At 42.5% G+C, this 14,110-nt stretch overlaps 1 protein-coding gene across 2 annotated transcripts in view; it reads left to right on the forward strand.

Moving 5' to 3' along the window:
- The window catches only part of prmt8a (protein arginine methyltransferase 8a), a 39,091-nt gene extending 29,101 nt beyond the window's left edge, over nt 1–9,990 (forward strand). The window contains exons 8-10 of one of the 2 annotated variants that reach the window (XM_021601811.3): nt 3,277–3,427; nt 7,445–7,566; nt 9,085–9,990. In XM_021601811.3, coding sequence (XP_021457486.1) covers nt 3,277–3,427; nt 7,445–7,566; nt 9,085–9,168 — 357 coding nt within the window. In that variant the 3' untranslated portion in view covers nt 9,169–9,990. The remainder of the gene's footprint in view (nt 1–3,276; nt 3,428–7,444; nt 7,567–9,084) is intronic. The other variant, XM_090231826.1, reaches the window with a different exon arrangement.
- Nucleotides 9,991–14,110: the final 4,120 nt, after the last annotated feature.

Genomic DNA, 14,110 nt, shown 5'->3' on the forward strand with positions numbered 1-14,110 from the left:
CCAGGTGACTACCTCATGAAGCAGGTTGAGAGAATGCCAGGAGTGTGCAAAGCTGTTGTCAAGGCAAAGGGTAGCTACTTAAAGAATCTCAAATATAAAATAATTTGGCTTTGTTGAACAGTTTTTTGGTTACTACACGATTCCATATGTGTTTTTTCATAGTTTTGATGTCCTCACTATTATTCTACAATGTAGAAAATAGTAAAATGAGTAGGTGTGTTCAAACATTTGACTGGAATTGTATTTATATTCCGGACTGACATGGTTCGTTCTGATATTTTTGTATTTGTGTGTATTGTTAGATATTACTGCACTGTTTGAGCTAGAAACATAAACATTTCACTGCACCTGCGATAACATCTACAAAATGTGTTTACCTGACCAATAAAATGTGATTTGATTTGTATATGTGGGTAGGATTTGTTGAGGCCCCGCAGTGTTAAAGCCTACAGTTTAATCAGAAAGCACTGACTCAGCGTTGTCTCTGGGCTCATGCAGAGTGGGATTTACATAACCATCTACCCCTCAGAATAAATAAAAAAAAACATGACTTTAAAAACATAAGCTCATTCAACATGAACCTATTAAAAAACATTCTGTATCAATGAGGTTTGCAGTAGGCTATAGGCTGAATACATTATAATTGCATATTGGCTACACTTGAATTGCCCTGCCAATGTTATTAACCTCACACCAATTTTAAAAGTATATTTCAATACGTGATGTACTGGTAATAGATCATTTGTTGTATTACTTCTTGTGAGGCATAAATGTAAATCATTAGCGTGTTTTTTTTATTTTAGTGGTGACTGATGGTGCCTATATGTGATGGTCAGTCTCAGCGGATGGAAAGTGGGAGGGAGATGGAGTGTGTGTGAGACTGAGAAGCCCCTTAAATTGAAATTGAAAGAGAGCAGCTGATAGGCTGCCTCTCACCGTCCCTCAGCTCTTCCTCCCTCCTCTGACTGACTCCTTCCATCTGATGGCGAAGTTCGAGGAACACTTTATTTCTGACTCACGCAGAAATTCATGTTGTTACTCGTATGACCAGGGAACGTGAAATCCTCCTCGATATTGGAAAGACACATGTCGCTAATAACAACGCAAGTCTATCGATACACTTTGTAACGCGAGTGGATGGGGAGCGCGTTTTATATCTTATAAAAGTGTTGAATAAAGTGACAGTGTTGAATACAATCTTAAACATGAAGTCAATCATAAAAACAGCAGATATTGCTGTACTTGTTGACAGTCTCTGTCTAGTTATGGTTTTAAAGTTTCGAAATCAAATCTCACACGTTAGAGTCGACTATCAACTTCGCTGTGGGCTCGTGGAAGCTGCAGACAAAGTGATTTGATCTCATTGGTCAGCCGTAGACTATTTGCACTTGATTTGCTCTCCGGGCCCGCCGGGTAGGCGGAGTTTGTACCTTCAGACATTAAATGGTTGAAAATGGGAACACTTCGAGTACCTGGCTCGCAGTGCAGCTGAATCAAGTACAAATACAATAAAAAATGGTGCTTTTTGTTTGGTGATTGACTGACTAGGAAAGCCATGGAGATCGCGATCGAACGGTTGGTGATCACTGGGTTACAGTAAAAGGACAGTAAACAATCCACATACCAATTACAATTCAGAGTTGTATGACCTCAGCTGTAACTAGACCATATGTTACCGTAACGTGATCCTTCACATGCTGGCCATCCTTCACTACTAGGTACAGGGATTGTTCCATGCATGATGCTATGCATCTATTCCCATGTCTAGACCGCTAATTGTGTAGTTTGTCCGAGGTGCCCTTCATATCTCGTTTATTGATTGGATTGTTCTGCCCTTTTTCTCAGTTCCGATGTTACATAACTCAAATGTATTTCTATTGTTCTAAAGCCATTAGACTGTAATAAGAGGAAGCAGGGAAATAATCTTTGAAACAGTCAGTGTTTTATATTCAAGATTTTGACACTGGTGCCTTATTTGTCCTTCGCGCCTGTAAAATGAAACCCCTTTGAAAATAACAACCCACTCACAAGCTGTTGCATGTCTTCTAAATGGATTACAGGATGAATCGTGTCATTAATCTTGTACACAGACAGTGTGCAAAAAGGAGCTTAGGCTGTTAAAAAGATGAAATGAGTGCCTCATGTTCAGAACTTTACCTTTACTGTGAGTGAGATAGAGAGAGCTGAATTGAATTGTTGTCCTGCACTATAAAAAAAAAATGACTTTCAGGAGTTTGTGGTGCATGACCAAAATAAACAGTTTTTACTCTTATGGAAGCTGGGATTTGTTTGCGAAAGGTAGCAGGAGCTTGACTTTGTTATTGCGCACTTTTGTTGTTTGTTTTTTTACTGCTGATCGCGCGATACACACAAGTTATTTTTCCACTGCAACTATGTGGGTCTCACCAGAACAGAGAGCTGTGTTCCACTACCATATGCTCTCCTCTCTCTCACTGCAGAATCACGAGGCATCAGATACCCTGTTAAAATATGGGATATGAACCAGGGGAGGTCTATAAAGGAGCAGGACACCAGTACAACAGTACCCTGACAATAGTTACTGCCTTGGTTCCCCAGCCAAATGACCCCATCTTCTCCTCGTTCTCCCCCCTATAGTGGGGTTTCCTTGGCTGGTCCCTCTGGGGGGAGGGGGTACTGGGGTTTGGTTTCAGCTGCGTGAACCTTGAACCCAAAGGGAGAGGTTGGAGCAGAGTAGCAGAAAGCAGAGGCTTCAACCTTGACAGAGAGAGTAAGGGACTCGGGGATAATACAGGACACAGTGCTCAGAGGCACCGCCACATAGATCATATGACACGCATATAAGACCTGCACCTGGACACACTCACACCTCTCATCTCCTTACAATACTTACTGTAAGACTTGACCAGCCTCCCATGGCACACTGCTTAATGGCCACCCACAGAGGAAGAGTTAGGCCTACCGATGTAGAATCTTAATTTGACCTGTATTTTCGCAGCAAAACAAATCCTGCAGCAACATAATTTTGCTTGATCAGTGGTTAGGCTATTAGCTGGTCCAAATGAGGGTACATGAAAAGTGGAAGACTGTTTATATAACTGTGATTAGTACGGGTTTTCAGTGAATTTATGTAAGTCACAAAATTCTCAGCAACAAAAGAGTGATAAAAATATAATCCTACATCTGTACATGTACATGTACAGAACCCCAATCACTATGGATTCTGTATGTGATAAGCATTAACAATGCTAGATGTAGATGTAACAGAGCAGTGTGGTTATTCTCTCTCTTCAACAGGAGGTGGATATCTACACAGTGAAGACTGAGGACTTGTCCTTCACTTCAGCCTTCTGCCTTCAGATCCAGAGGAACGACTACATCCATGCCCTGGTCACCTACTTCAACATTGAGTTCACCAAGTGTCACAAGAAAACTGGCTTCTCCACCGGTATGTCCTCAACTCTCTTTCTCTTCTCAGTCTTGTTCTCTCTCTCTCTCTCTCTCTCTGATTTTTCACACAGGCTTCTATAATATATTATGAACTGGGTGCTTCGATCCCTGAACGCTGATTGGTTGAAAGCCGTGGTATATCAGACCGTATACCATGGGTATGACAAAACATTTTTTTGAATGCTCTAATTACGTTGGTAACCAGTTTATAATAGCAATAAGGCACCTCAGGGGTTTTAGTATATGGCCAATATACCACGGCTAAGGGCTGTATCCAGGCACTCCGCGTTGCGTCGTACATAAGAACAGCCCTTAGCCGTGGTATATTGGCCATATACCACAACCCTTCAGGCCTTATTGCTTAAGTATACTACGGTATAAATACTATAGTATTTACTGTACTGCTTTTGCTGATTTTACTGTAGTATTCATTGTAGTGGTTTTGCGGACGAGAGTTTGCGGACTGTTGTGTTTTTGCGGACATTACTGTAGTATTTACAGTAATATTTTTGCCAAAATCTAGGACCAAAAGTATTTGCCAAATCTAGGACCAAAAGGCTCCTTAACAGCTTTTACCCCCAAATCAAATCAAATGTATTTATATAGCCCTTCGTACATCAGCTGATATCTCAAAGTGCTGTACAGAAACCCAGCCTAAAACCCCAAACAGCAAGCAATGCAGGTGTAGAAGCACGGTGGCTAGGAAAAACTAGAGAGGAACCAGGCTATGAGGGGTGGCCAGTCCTCTTCTGGCTGTGCTGGGTGGAGATTATAACAGAACATGGCCAAGATGTTCAAATGTTCATAAATGACCAGCATGGTCAAATTATAATAGGTCTGGGACAGGTAGCACGTCCGGTGAACAGGTCAGGATTCCATAGCCGCAGGCAGAACAGTTGAAACTGGAGCAGCAGCACGGCCAGCTGGACTGGGGACAGCAAGGAGTCTGCTGACTGCTGAACAAGGAGTCATAAGACTGCTGAACAATTAATCAAATGGCCACCCGGACTATTACATTGACCCCCCCTTTGTTTTTTACACTACTGATACTTGCTGTTTATTATCTATGCATAGCTACTTCACCCCTAACTACATGTACAAATTACCTCGACTAACCTGTACCCCCGGACATTGACTCGGTACCCCATGTATATAACCTTGTTATTGTTATTTTGTTGTGTTACTTTTTTATAATTTTTTACTTTAGTACCAGAGCGCCAACTCTTTCTTGAACTGCACTGTTGGTTAAGGGCTTGTAAGTAAGCATTTCACGGTAACCTGTTGTATTCGGCGCACGTGACAAATAAAGTTTGATTTGTTTTGATTCATTAGCACTCTTTGTACTGTAGTACTAGCATCTCTCCAGTTCACTGTGTCGTTATCAGACCAGCTCCTGACAGACCCAGGGTTTCATCCTTTTAATTGGCAGCAGCAGCAGCAGATTACAGGCTAGGAGAGTCCTGTTGCTCCCTGCCCACCATCCTCCCATCCTCCCTGTGGGTTCCATCCCGATCTGTATTCACAGACAAAGACCCACCTTTAATGAGCTCTTTGATGAGTCAGAAAGGCCTGGAGTACAACAGCAAACACTGATACCACTGGAAATTAGAAGACCTTTGAGTCCCCAGTTGATTTGCATGATCCAGAGAAGTTGTGTTATGAGCTGAGTTAATTCGGCAAGAATCGTGTTTGGATTTGTCAGTGAGCGACCTCTAGTGGTGGTATGACGTAATCGCTCCTCTGTGATTATATGCATAATGTCTACAGTAGTTCGCCTTCATCAGAGTTTGTGATGCAAATAGGAGACTTTAAACTGTGATTTTCTGTGGCTTGCATTATGCAGAGGCAGTGGCTAGATGACCATGTGTTGTCACTCTTAAAAGTGGACAATGTCTTACTTTTGACCTCCAATCATATACAGCTCTTCCAGCTCTTCTTATATTGATTTGAGCCTGTCCATCAAACCAAATCCCCTGAGCCAATGCTAAACCCGGCTAGCCTCACTCAACCTCTGATACACATCTAAATGCGCACATGGAGGCCTAAGTCCTCTATGGCCATTGATTTCCTATATTCTCCTGTAGGACAGGTATTTCTAGTTTCAAGTTTATTCGCCACGTGCACAGGATACAGCAGCTGTAAAACAGTACAGTAAAATTCTTACTTGAGAGATCTTTCCCAACATTGCAGTGATTATATAGATAATAGAACAACACAAGAAGTACAATATATTGAAGAAACACGAGAATGCAAATATATACAGGTATCTTATTCAATGTACAGGGGTACTGGAGTGGTTGAGGTGGGTTTATACTGTACATAAAACGTGACTGGTAGTAGGATATACTATACATGTAAACATGGATGAAAAGTGACTGGTAGTAGGAATATACTGTATAAATACTTATGGTAATACACTAATGGTAATATATACAGCACATGGAAAAAGAGCACACAGAGATACTCAGACATATGCTGTATGCTGCTGGAAAATATCACCCATTGAACCATCATAACAAACACAGCCTTATCTATTCCGTTCAGGTTCCCACTGAGTACAGCTTTCATAATCTGTGTGTTTATGCAGCATGATCAGCAACTCAATTTATCCATGAGCCCTCAAAAGGCATGCCTTTAAAGTCTGGGGTACAAAGTTATCCCAGGACAGCCGGCTGAAATTCGATTAAAGTTGTATTGACCTTTGAGCCTTGGCCAAGCGGTAGTTTAACAGCGCAGGCACAGGTGGGCGTACGTTGTTTTGGGCGGGGGTATTGGCTATCAGCAGTATGCAGCTGGAGTGAAGCTGAGACACACAAATACAAACACACGCATGCGCGCATATCGTTTATAGACCCATACAAACACACATGTACAGTCAGGTTCAAAATGATTGGCACCGTTGATAAAGTTGAGCAAAAGAATATTACAAATACTTAGCTATATTTTAGGCTCCAACTATTTTTATTATTATATTATTTTAGAAAACAATTGATCAGAGAAAAATATTTTGTTTAACAAGTCATATTTTATTTTCTCAAAAAGATAGGGGTCAAAATGATTGGCACCCCTGTTTTCAATGCATTCCAATACCTCACCTTGCGAGGATAACCACACTGAGGCATTTTCTAAAATGGTTTATGAGGAGAACACATTGGGAGGGATCTTAGATCATTCCTCCATACAGATCCTCGATATCCTTCATCTGCTCTTATGGACTTCCCTCTTCAATTCAAACATCAGGTTTTCAATGGGGTTCAAGTCCGGAAACTGAGATGGCAATAGTAAAATGTTGATTTTGGGGTCAATTAACCATTTCTTTGTGGATTTTGATGTGTGCATGGGGTCATTGTCTTGCTGGAAGATCCACATGAGCATATACACACAAGCACACATACTGTACACATGCACAAACACACACACACTTCAACTAGCAGAATGCATGTGGGCGAGGTAGTGGGAGAATGGAGATTGACAAGGACAAACGTCAGTAGGGAGGGTCAAGTCAATCAATTCCTCTTATCTGTCTATTATATCAATGTCATTTGATACCCTGATTTGAACCAGAATTTTAGCATGACCGATCCTCAGTGCTGTATCTACGCTTGTAAATAGCATGATGATCATATAGTGAATCACGTATATTCACAGTCAGAACCATGGGTAACATTTTTTCAGAACCAAGAGATTAAAAAAACGAAAAGAAAAAAACGTTGTCTAATGTTACAAAAGTTGTGTCTTCGTGACTAATAAGTGCATCAGAGGTCCAATGTCAAAGGTGAAAAGTAAAATTTATGTTAGTTTTTGTTGGGGGGCAAAACTTTGGCTAATGATTGTTTTGGTTTTAAGGGTCAGGGGTCATGTCCACTCTAAGAGCCAAATGAACTCTGCGCACTTCACTTGAGTTTCTGAACAAATCTCCCATTGACAATAATGCATTATTTATGTGAAAATATGAATTAAACATACAGATCTGAAGTTCAGATTTGGCCCTAACTGCATGCCTGTTTTCCTACAGCCCCTGATGCTCCGTTCACACACTGGAAACAGACAGTCTTCTACCTGGAGGACTACCTGACCGTAAAGAGGGGCGAGGAGATCATTGGCAGTATTAACATGAAGCCCAACGAGAAGAACATAGTGAGTGTTCTGGAATCTATGACCAGTAAAAAGTCATTCAATTTGAGACACTTGTAGGTGCGGTTTCCAGTCTTGGACTAAAAAACAAGGTTCAATGGAGAATCTGCTGAAAATGCTTTGTAGTGCTGGAATAGTTTTAATAGTGTTCGGTATACTGCCCCATCTAGGGACCAGAGTCCTGGGGCCTCATTTATCAACCGTGCATACATTTCATACTAAATTCTGGCATATATGAGCATTACATCCCCGCCTAGAAATTGCCCTCTATTTACCTTTTATGGTAGCAGAAACGTCATCATTTACTGTATGATTTGGAAATGTTGGAACTGGGCCATGACCGTTTCGAAAAGAAACACAACGGCAAATTTGATGACATTTCTGTAAAGGTGTGAATAGAACGTTTTAATATTTTGCAGTGACTTTGTCAAACGAAAAATGCATGCTCCCAATAGCAAGTGCCAAACACTGGCCGCACATTCTGCAAGATTGATTGTCTATTCGAACGATTGTAAAGTAAATGCTACAGCCCACACTTCTATGCAAAATAAAAATTGTTCTTCAATAACTTGTTGATCAGTAGATGATTGTATTTCTCCTGCCACGGTATAGGCTTTGAGATGAAATAGGCTATGATTTCACGCTCCTATCGCACAAGAATACTGTAGCCTACCCATACTGTCAAATAGTTTAAATAGGGTACCAGTCTATTTACTTTCAAGCATGCTTGGCTGTTGAATGAGTGAAGGATGAATGGTAGCCTAATATGTGTTGTGTAGCGAGAATAAACAAGTCATGTCAGAAAAGGAGATGTCCTGCAATGTGATTATGATTTAGGCCTATTCAATAGAATATGAAGAAACATAAGGCTACCTACATGCTGCTGTGTGATCTCCTTACCAACGGCAAATGCATCATTACTTTTGAATGTTTTTATTAGCCTACCAGTGTGCGTAAAACACAATTCCCCCCAATACAGTTGTCCAACCATTAGAAGTTGTGTGTACGCATGGTCTGAGCTGTGCGTGGAGATGCACACTTTTCCCATCAAGTTCAAAATGTATAAATACCAACCTTTGCGGGAAGACTGGCGCATGCAAGGTTCCGAGTTTATTTTGTGCACACGCACCTTTGATAAATGAGGCCCCTGGCCCCTACCTACTGTATGATAACTACAGACGCAGGTAGAGGTCATACATACATTTGTACTTGTCTAACAAAATAAAGTCATAAGGTCAAATCAAGTCATTTCAGGCAGGCGGGGCATTTAAACCAACATTATATGGCTAGAAAGAAACCCAATTCCACTACTACCTCTCTACAATAGACTGCTTGTTTGAACTTCAATCATCATCTTTTTGATAGAGGTCAAAGGAGAGAGAGCACTAATCACTCCCAGACCAAACAGCAGATGAGGATAGCAACAGCGTCAGTGCCCCACTCCTGATTGAACACTCACTTAGATTTCGCTCTCTTTTATTCCCCTGGTGAATTACCTCTCTCTCTCTCTCTCACACACAGCGTGACTTGGACTTCACCTTTGAGCTGGATTTCAAAGGACAGATATGCGAGGCAGCCATCTCCCACGACTACAAGATGCGCTAGCTAGGTGTCCAATAGGGAGAAGCCGGCGCGCTATGCCGCGCCTGCAGCCCCACAAATACACAGAGGGAAAGAAGAGGCACCTCTCGACAACAGACAATAATGAGGATGGGATGGAGGGAGGAGAGGGAGTGCATTGGAGGGATCAGAGAGGGTGGGATGGAGGGAGGAGAGAAGTTCGGATAGAGGTAGGAGATGAAGGGATGAGAGAGGGTGGGATGCAGGAATCAGAGAGGAGATAGAGAGAATAGATGAAGGGATGAGAGAGGATGGATGGAGAGAAATGGAGGGATAGGGTAGATCAGAGGAGGCAGGTTATGATGAGAGGAGCTCATCAGTGCAGGGCTGACACTCCAAGCAATATCAACATGCTTACTTTGACACCTCTAACTGGCACGTTACTGTTAGGCCAACTGTTCAGAGGACAACTTTGAATGTAACACCTTATGAATTCAAGAATGTTCTAGTCATTATGAATGTTATTGATTGATCTATACTGCATGTGAGAGGTGGCAACCAATGTTATCTTCTACAGCAAGTTTGGAGCCCATATGATCAATTACTGTATTTTTCAGGAACTTCACATTTATATTGCATATAATGATAATATATATATATATATATATATCCTACAGTCAGTAGTTATGATTTTTATTCAAATAGGCTTTTTAAATGACCCAATTTTGCATGTTTTTTAATCATCTTCATATCTGGTAAAAGTACAGTAATTGAATATATCAGAAATTCAGTACTGCATACTGTATTGTGTAAGGATGTGAATATATATATATACTGCTCAAAAAAATAAAGGGAACACTAAAATAACACATCCTAGATCTGAATGAATGAAATATTCTTATTAAATACTTTTTTCTTTACATAGTTGAATGTGCTGACAATTTCACACAAACATTTTCAATGGAAATCAAATTTATCAACCCATGGAGGTCTGGATTTGGAGTCACACTCAAAATTAAAGTGGAAAACCACACTACAGGCTGATCCAACTTTGATGTAATGTCCTTAAAACAAGTCAAAATGAGGCTCAGCAGTGTGTGTGGCCTCCACGTGCCTGTATGACCTCGCTACAACGCCTGGGCATGCTCCTGATGAGGTGGCGGATGGTCTCCTGAGGGATCTCCTCCCAGACCTGGACTAAAGCATCCGCCAACTCCTGGACAGTCTGTGGTGCAACGTGGCGTTGGTGGATGGAGCGAGACATGATGTCCCAGATGTGCTCAATTGGATTCAGGTCTGGGGAACGGGCCAGTCCATAGCATCAATGCCTTCCTCTTGCAGGAACTGCTGACACACTCCAGCCACATGAGGTCTAGCATTGTCTTGCATTAGGAGGAACCCAGGGCCAACTGCACCAGCATATGGTCTCACAAGGGGTCTGCGGATCTCATCTCGGTACCTAATGGCAGTCAGGCTACCTCTGACAAGCACATGGAGGGCTGTGCGGCCCCCCAAAGAAATGCCACCCCACACCATGACTGACCCACCGCCAAACCGGTCATGCTGGAGGATGCTGCAGGCAGCAGAACGTTCTCCACGGCGTCTCCAGATTCTGTCACATACTCAGTGTGAACCTGCTTTCATCTGTGAAGAGCACAGGGCGCCAGTGGCGAATTTGCCAATCTTGGTGTTCTCTGGCAATGCCAAACGTCCTGCACAGTGTTGGGCTGTATAAGCACAACCCCCACCTGTGGACGTCGGGCCCTCATACCACCCTCATGGAGTCTGTTTCTGACCGTTTGAGCAGACACATGCACATTTGTGGCCTGCTGGAGGTCATTTTGCAGGGCTCTGGCAGTGCTCCTCCTGCTCCTCCTTTCACAAAGGCGGAGGTATCGGTCTTGCTGCTGGGTTGTTGCCCTCCTACGGCCTCCTCCACATCTCCTGATGTACTGGCCTGTCTCCTGGTAGCGCCTCCATGCTCTGGACACTACGCTGACAGACACAGCAAACCTTCTTGCCACAGCTCGCATTGATGTGCCATCCTGGATGAGCTGCACTACCTGAGCCACTTGTGTGGGTTGTAGACTCCGTCTCATGCTACCACTAGAGTGAAAGCACCGCCAGCATTCAAAAGTGACCAAAACATCAGCCAGGAAGCATAGGAACTGAGAAGTGGTCTGTGGTCACCACCTGCAGAACCACTCCATTATTGAGGGTGTCTTGCTAATTGCCTATAATTTCCACCCGTTGTCAATTCCATTCGCACAACAGCATGTGAAATTTATTGTCAATCACTGTTGCTTCCTAAGTGGACAGTTTGATTTCACAGAAGTGTGATTGACTTGGAGTTGCATTGTGTTGTTTAAGTGTTCCCTTTATTGTTTTGAGCGGTGTATATAAAAATGTGTATTTGCAGTCAGGCAAAGTACTGTAGCTTTTCAGGTGGGTGCAAAATAACAGTATGAGAGCTCACATTTGCACAGCTTGCACTCCAAAGTGGTGGTCTGTGGTTTCTGTTAGAGCTGTGATGTCAACATTGTAATCAGTATAGACCGGGGCCCTTGTCTAGATGCCTGCAAAAGCTCCTGGCTACAAAGCCTACATCTATAGTGCTGTATTTATCATACTATAGACACAGTGGGGCAAAAACGTATTTAGTCAGCCACCAATTGTGCAAGTTCTCCCACTTAAAAATATGAGAGGCCTGTAATTTTCATCATAGGTACACTTCAACTATGACAGACAAAATGAGAAACAAAATCCAGAAAATCACATTGTAGGATTTTTTATGAATTTATTTGCAAATTATGGTGGAAAATAAGCATTTGGTCACCTACAAACAAGCAAGATTTCTGGCTCTCACAGACCTGTAACTTCTTCTTTAAGAGGCTCCTCTGCCCTCCACTCATTACCTGTATTAATGGCACCTGTTTGAACTTGTTATCAGTATAAAAGACACCTGTCCACAACCTTAAACAGTCACACTCCAAACTCCACTATGGCCAAGACCAAAAAGCTGTCAAAGGACACCAGAAACAAAATTGTAGACCTGCACCAGGCTGGGAAGACAGCTTGGTTTGAAGAAATCAACTGTGGGACCAATTATTAGGAAATGGAAGACATACAAGATCACTGATAATCTCCCTCGATCTGGGACTCCACGCAAGATCTCACCCCGTGGTGTCAAAATGATCACAAGAACGGTGAGCAAAAATCCCAGAACCACACGGGGGGACCTAGTGAATGACCTGCAGGGAGCTTGGACCAAAGTAACAAAGCCTACCATCAGCAAGGGCATTGAAGATGAAACGTGGCTGGGTCTTTCAGAATGACAATGATCCCAAACACACGCCCGGGCAACGAAGGAGTGGCTTTGTAAGAAGCATTTCAAGGTCCTGGAGTGGCCTAGCCAGTCTCCAGATCTCAACCCCATAGACAATCTTTGGAGGGAGTTGAAAGTCCGTGTTGCCCAGCAACATCCCCAAAACATCACTGATCTAGAGGAGATCTGCATGGAGGAATGGGCCACAATACCAGCAACAGTGTGTGAAAACCTTGTGAAGACTTACAGAAAACATTTGACCTCTGTTATATACCCTTTGTTGGCAAAGACAAAGTATTGAGATAAACTTTTGTTATTGACCAAATACTTATTTTCCACCATCATTTGCAAATAAATTCATAAAAAATCCTACAATGTGATTTTCTGGATTCTTTTCCTCATTTTGTCTGTCATAGTTGAAGTGTACCTATGATGAACATTACAGGCCTCTCATCTTTTTAAGTGGGAGAACTTGCACAATTGGTGGCTGACTAAATACTTTTTTGCCCCACTGTAATTAGGTAATCACAATTTTCAACAATAACCATGATCTCTTAAGTTCTGTAAAATGGTTGATATGGAGACACTGAAGCCACACCAGGGGAAGATCTTAATTCCATAATTCTCATGTCTTCTTGCCTCGCCTCCTCAAAACCCATTGGATGAGAAAGCCAGAGGTCCCGTCCCTCTGACCAGCTCCACTGGGTTTTGAGATGCAGACGAGGAGAGGACGCAAGGTTTATGCAATTGAGATCGCTCCCAGCATTCAGTGGGTGGGGCCTCACATCGTTACCATTATTTCCTCTGGCTCCACTGATCTCGGCTCTGCGACTGGCCTGTCCTCAGAGCCTCGCAGATCTCATCAGTTAGTCCCGTCCTTAGAATAGTAGCAAAGTGTTCATTCTGGCCTCTCTGCTCGGCACGTCAGTTGACAGCAGCTCCTTCCCTTGACCTGTGCTCTTACTAAGGTTGTCTCCAAGGCAACAACTGGAGGTGTCCTCCAGTCCGTCCAATTGTAGTACTGTTACACCAGAGGTGTCAAACTCTTTCCACAGAGGGCCGAGTGTCTGCAGGTTTTTCCGTTCAATTAAGACCTAGACAACCAGGTGAGGGGAGTTCTCTACTAACTAGTGACCTTAATTCATCCCTCAAATAGAAAAGGTGGAGCGAAAACCCGCAGCCGTTCGGCCCTCCGTGGAATGAGTTTGACACGTGCGTTTACACCATCCTTCCTTTACGCAGCCAAGATCCTCACTCCCAGTCCCCTCGCTCTCCCATGCCTTTCTGTGAAGCTCATCAGCACATCACTTATGACTGTTCAGAAGATATAGGACATGCCATGTATGAATAGACCAGTGGCCAGTAATGAGTGAGTCACATTTGATGGATGTACAATCTGTTCAGTAAAGTGTCCGACTATGTTCAGTTTCATGTTGAGCGCTTACTTGTGAAAGCATAGATTTGTATAGTATTCTATTGTAGACGCTGTGCTATACACACAGTAGATTAATAATAAACTAAACATGTAGATTAACAAGTTGATACTGGATCAAAAGCAAAAGTAGTTAGAAAGACTAACTTCAATAGAATCCATTTAATCATTTTCAGTAGCATGCACTGTTGTCTTTGGAATTAAGTCAGTGATTTAAGCTAACTTTAAGG

Source organism: Oncorhynchus mykiss, chromosome 1 (genome assembly GCF_057628025.1).
Source record: "Oncorhynchus mykiss isolate SJ-2025 chromosome 1, ASM5762802v1, whole genome shotgun sequence".
Classification (NCBI taxonomy): Eukaryota; Metazoa; Chordata; class Actinopteri; order Salmoniformes; family Salmonidae; genus Oncorhynchus; species Oncorhynchus mykiss.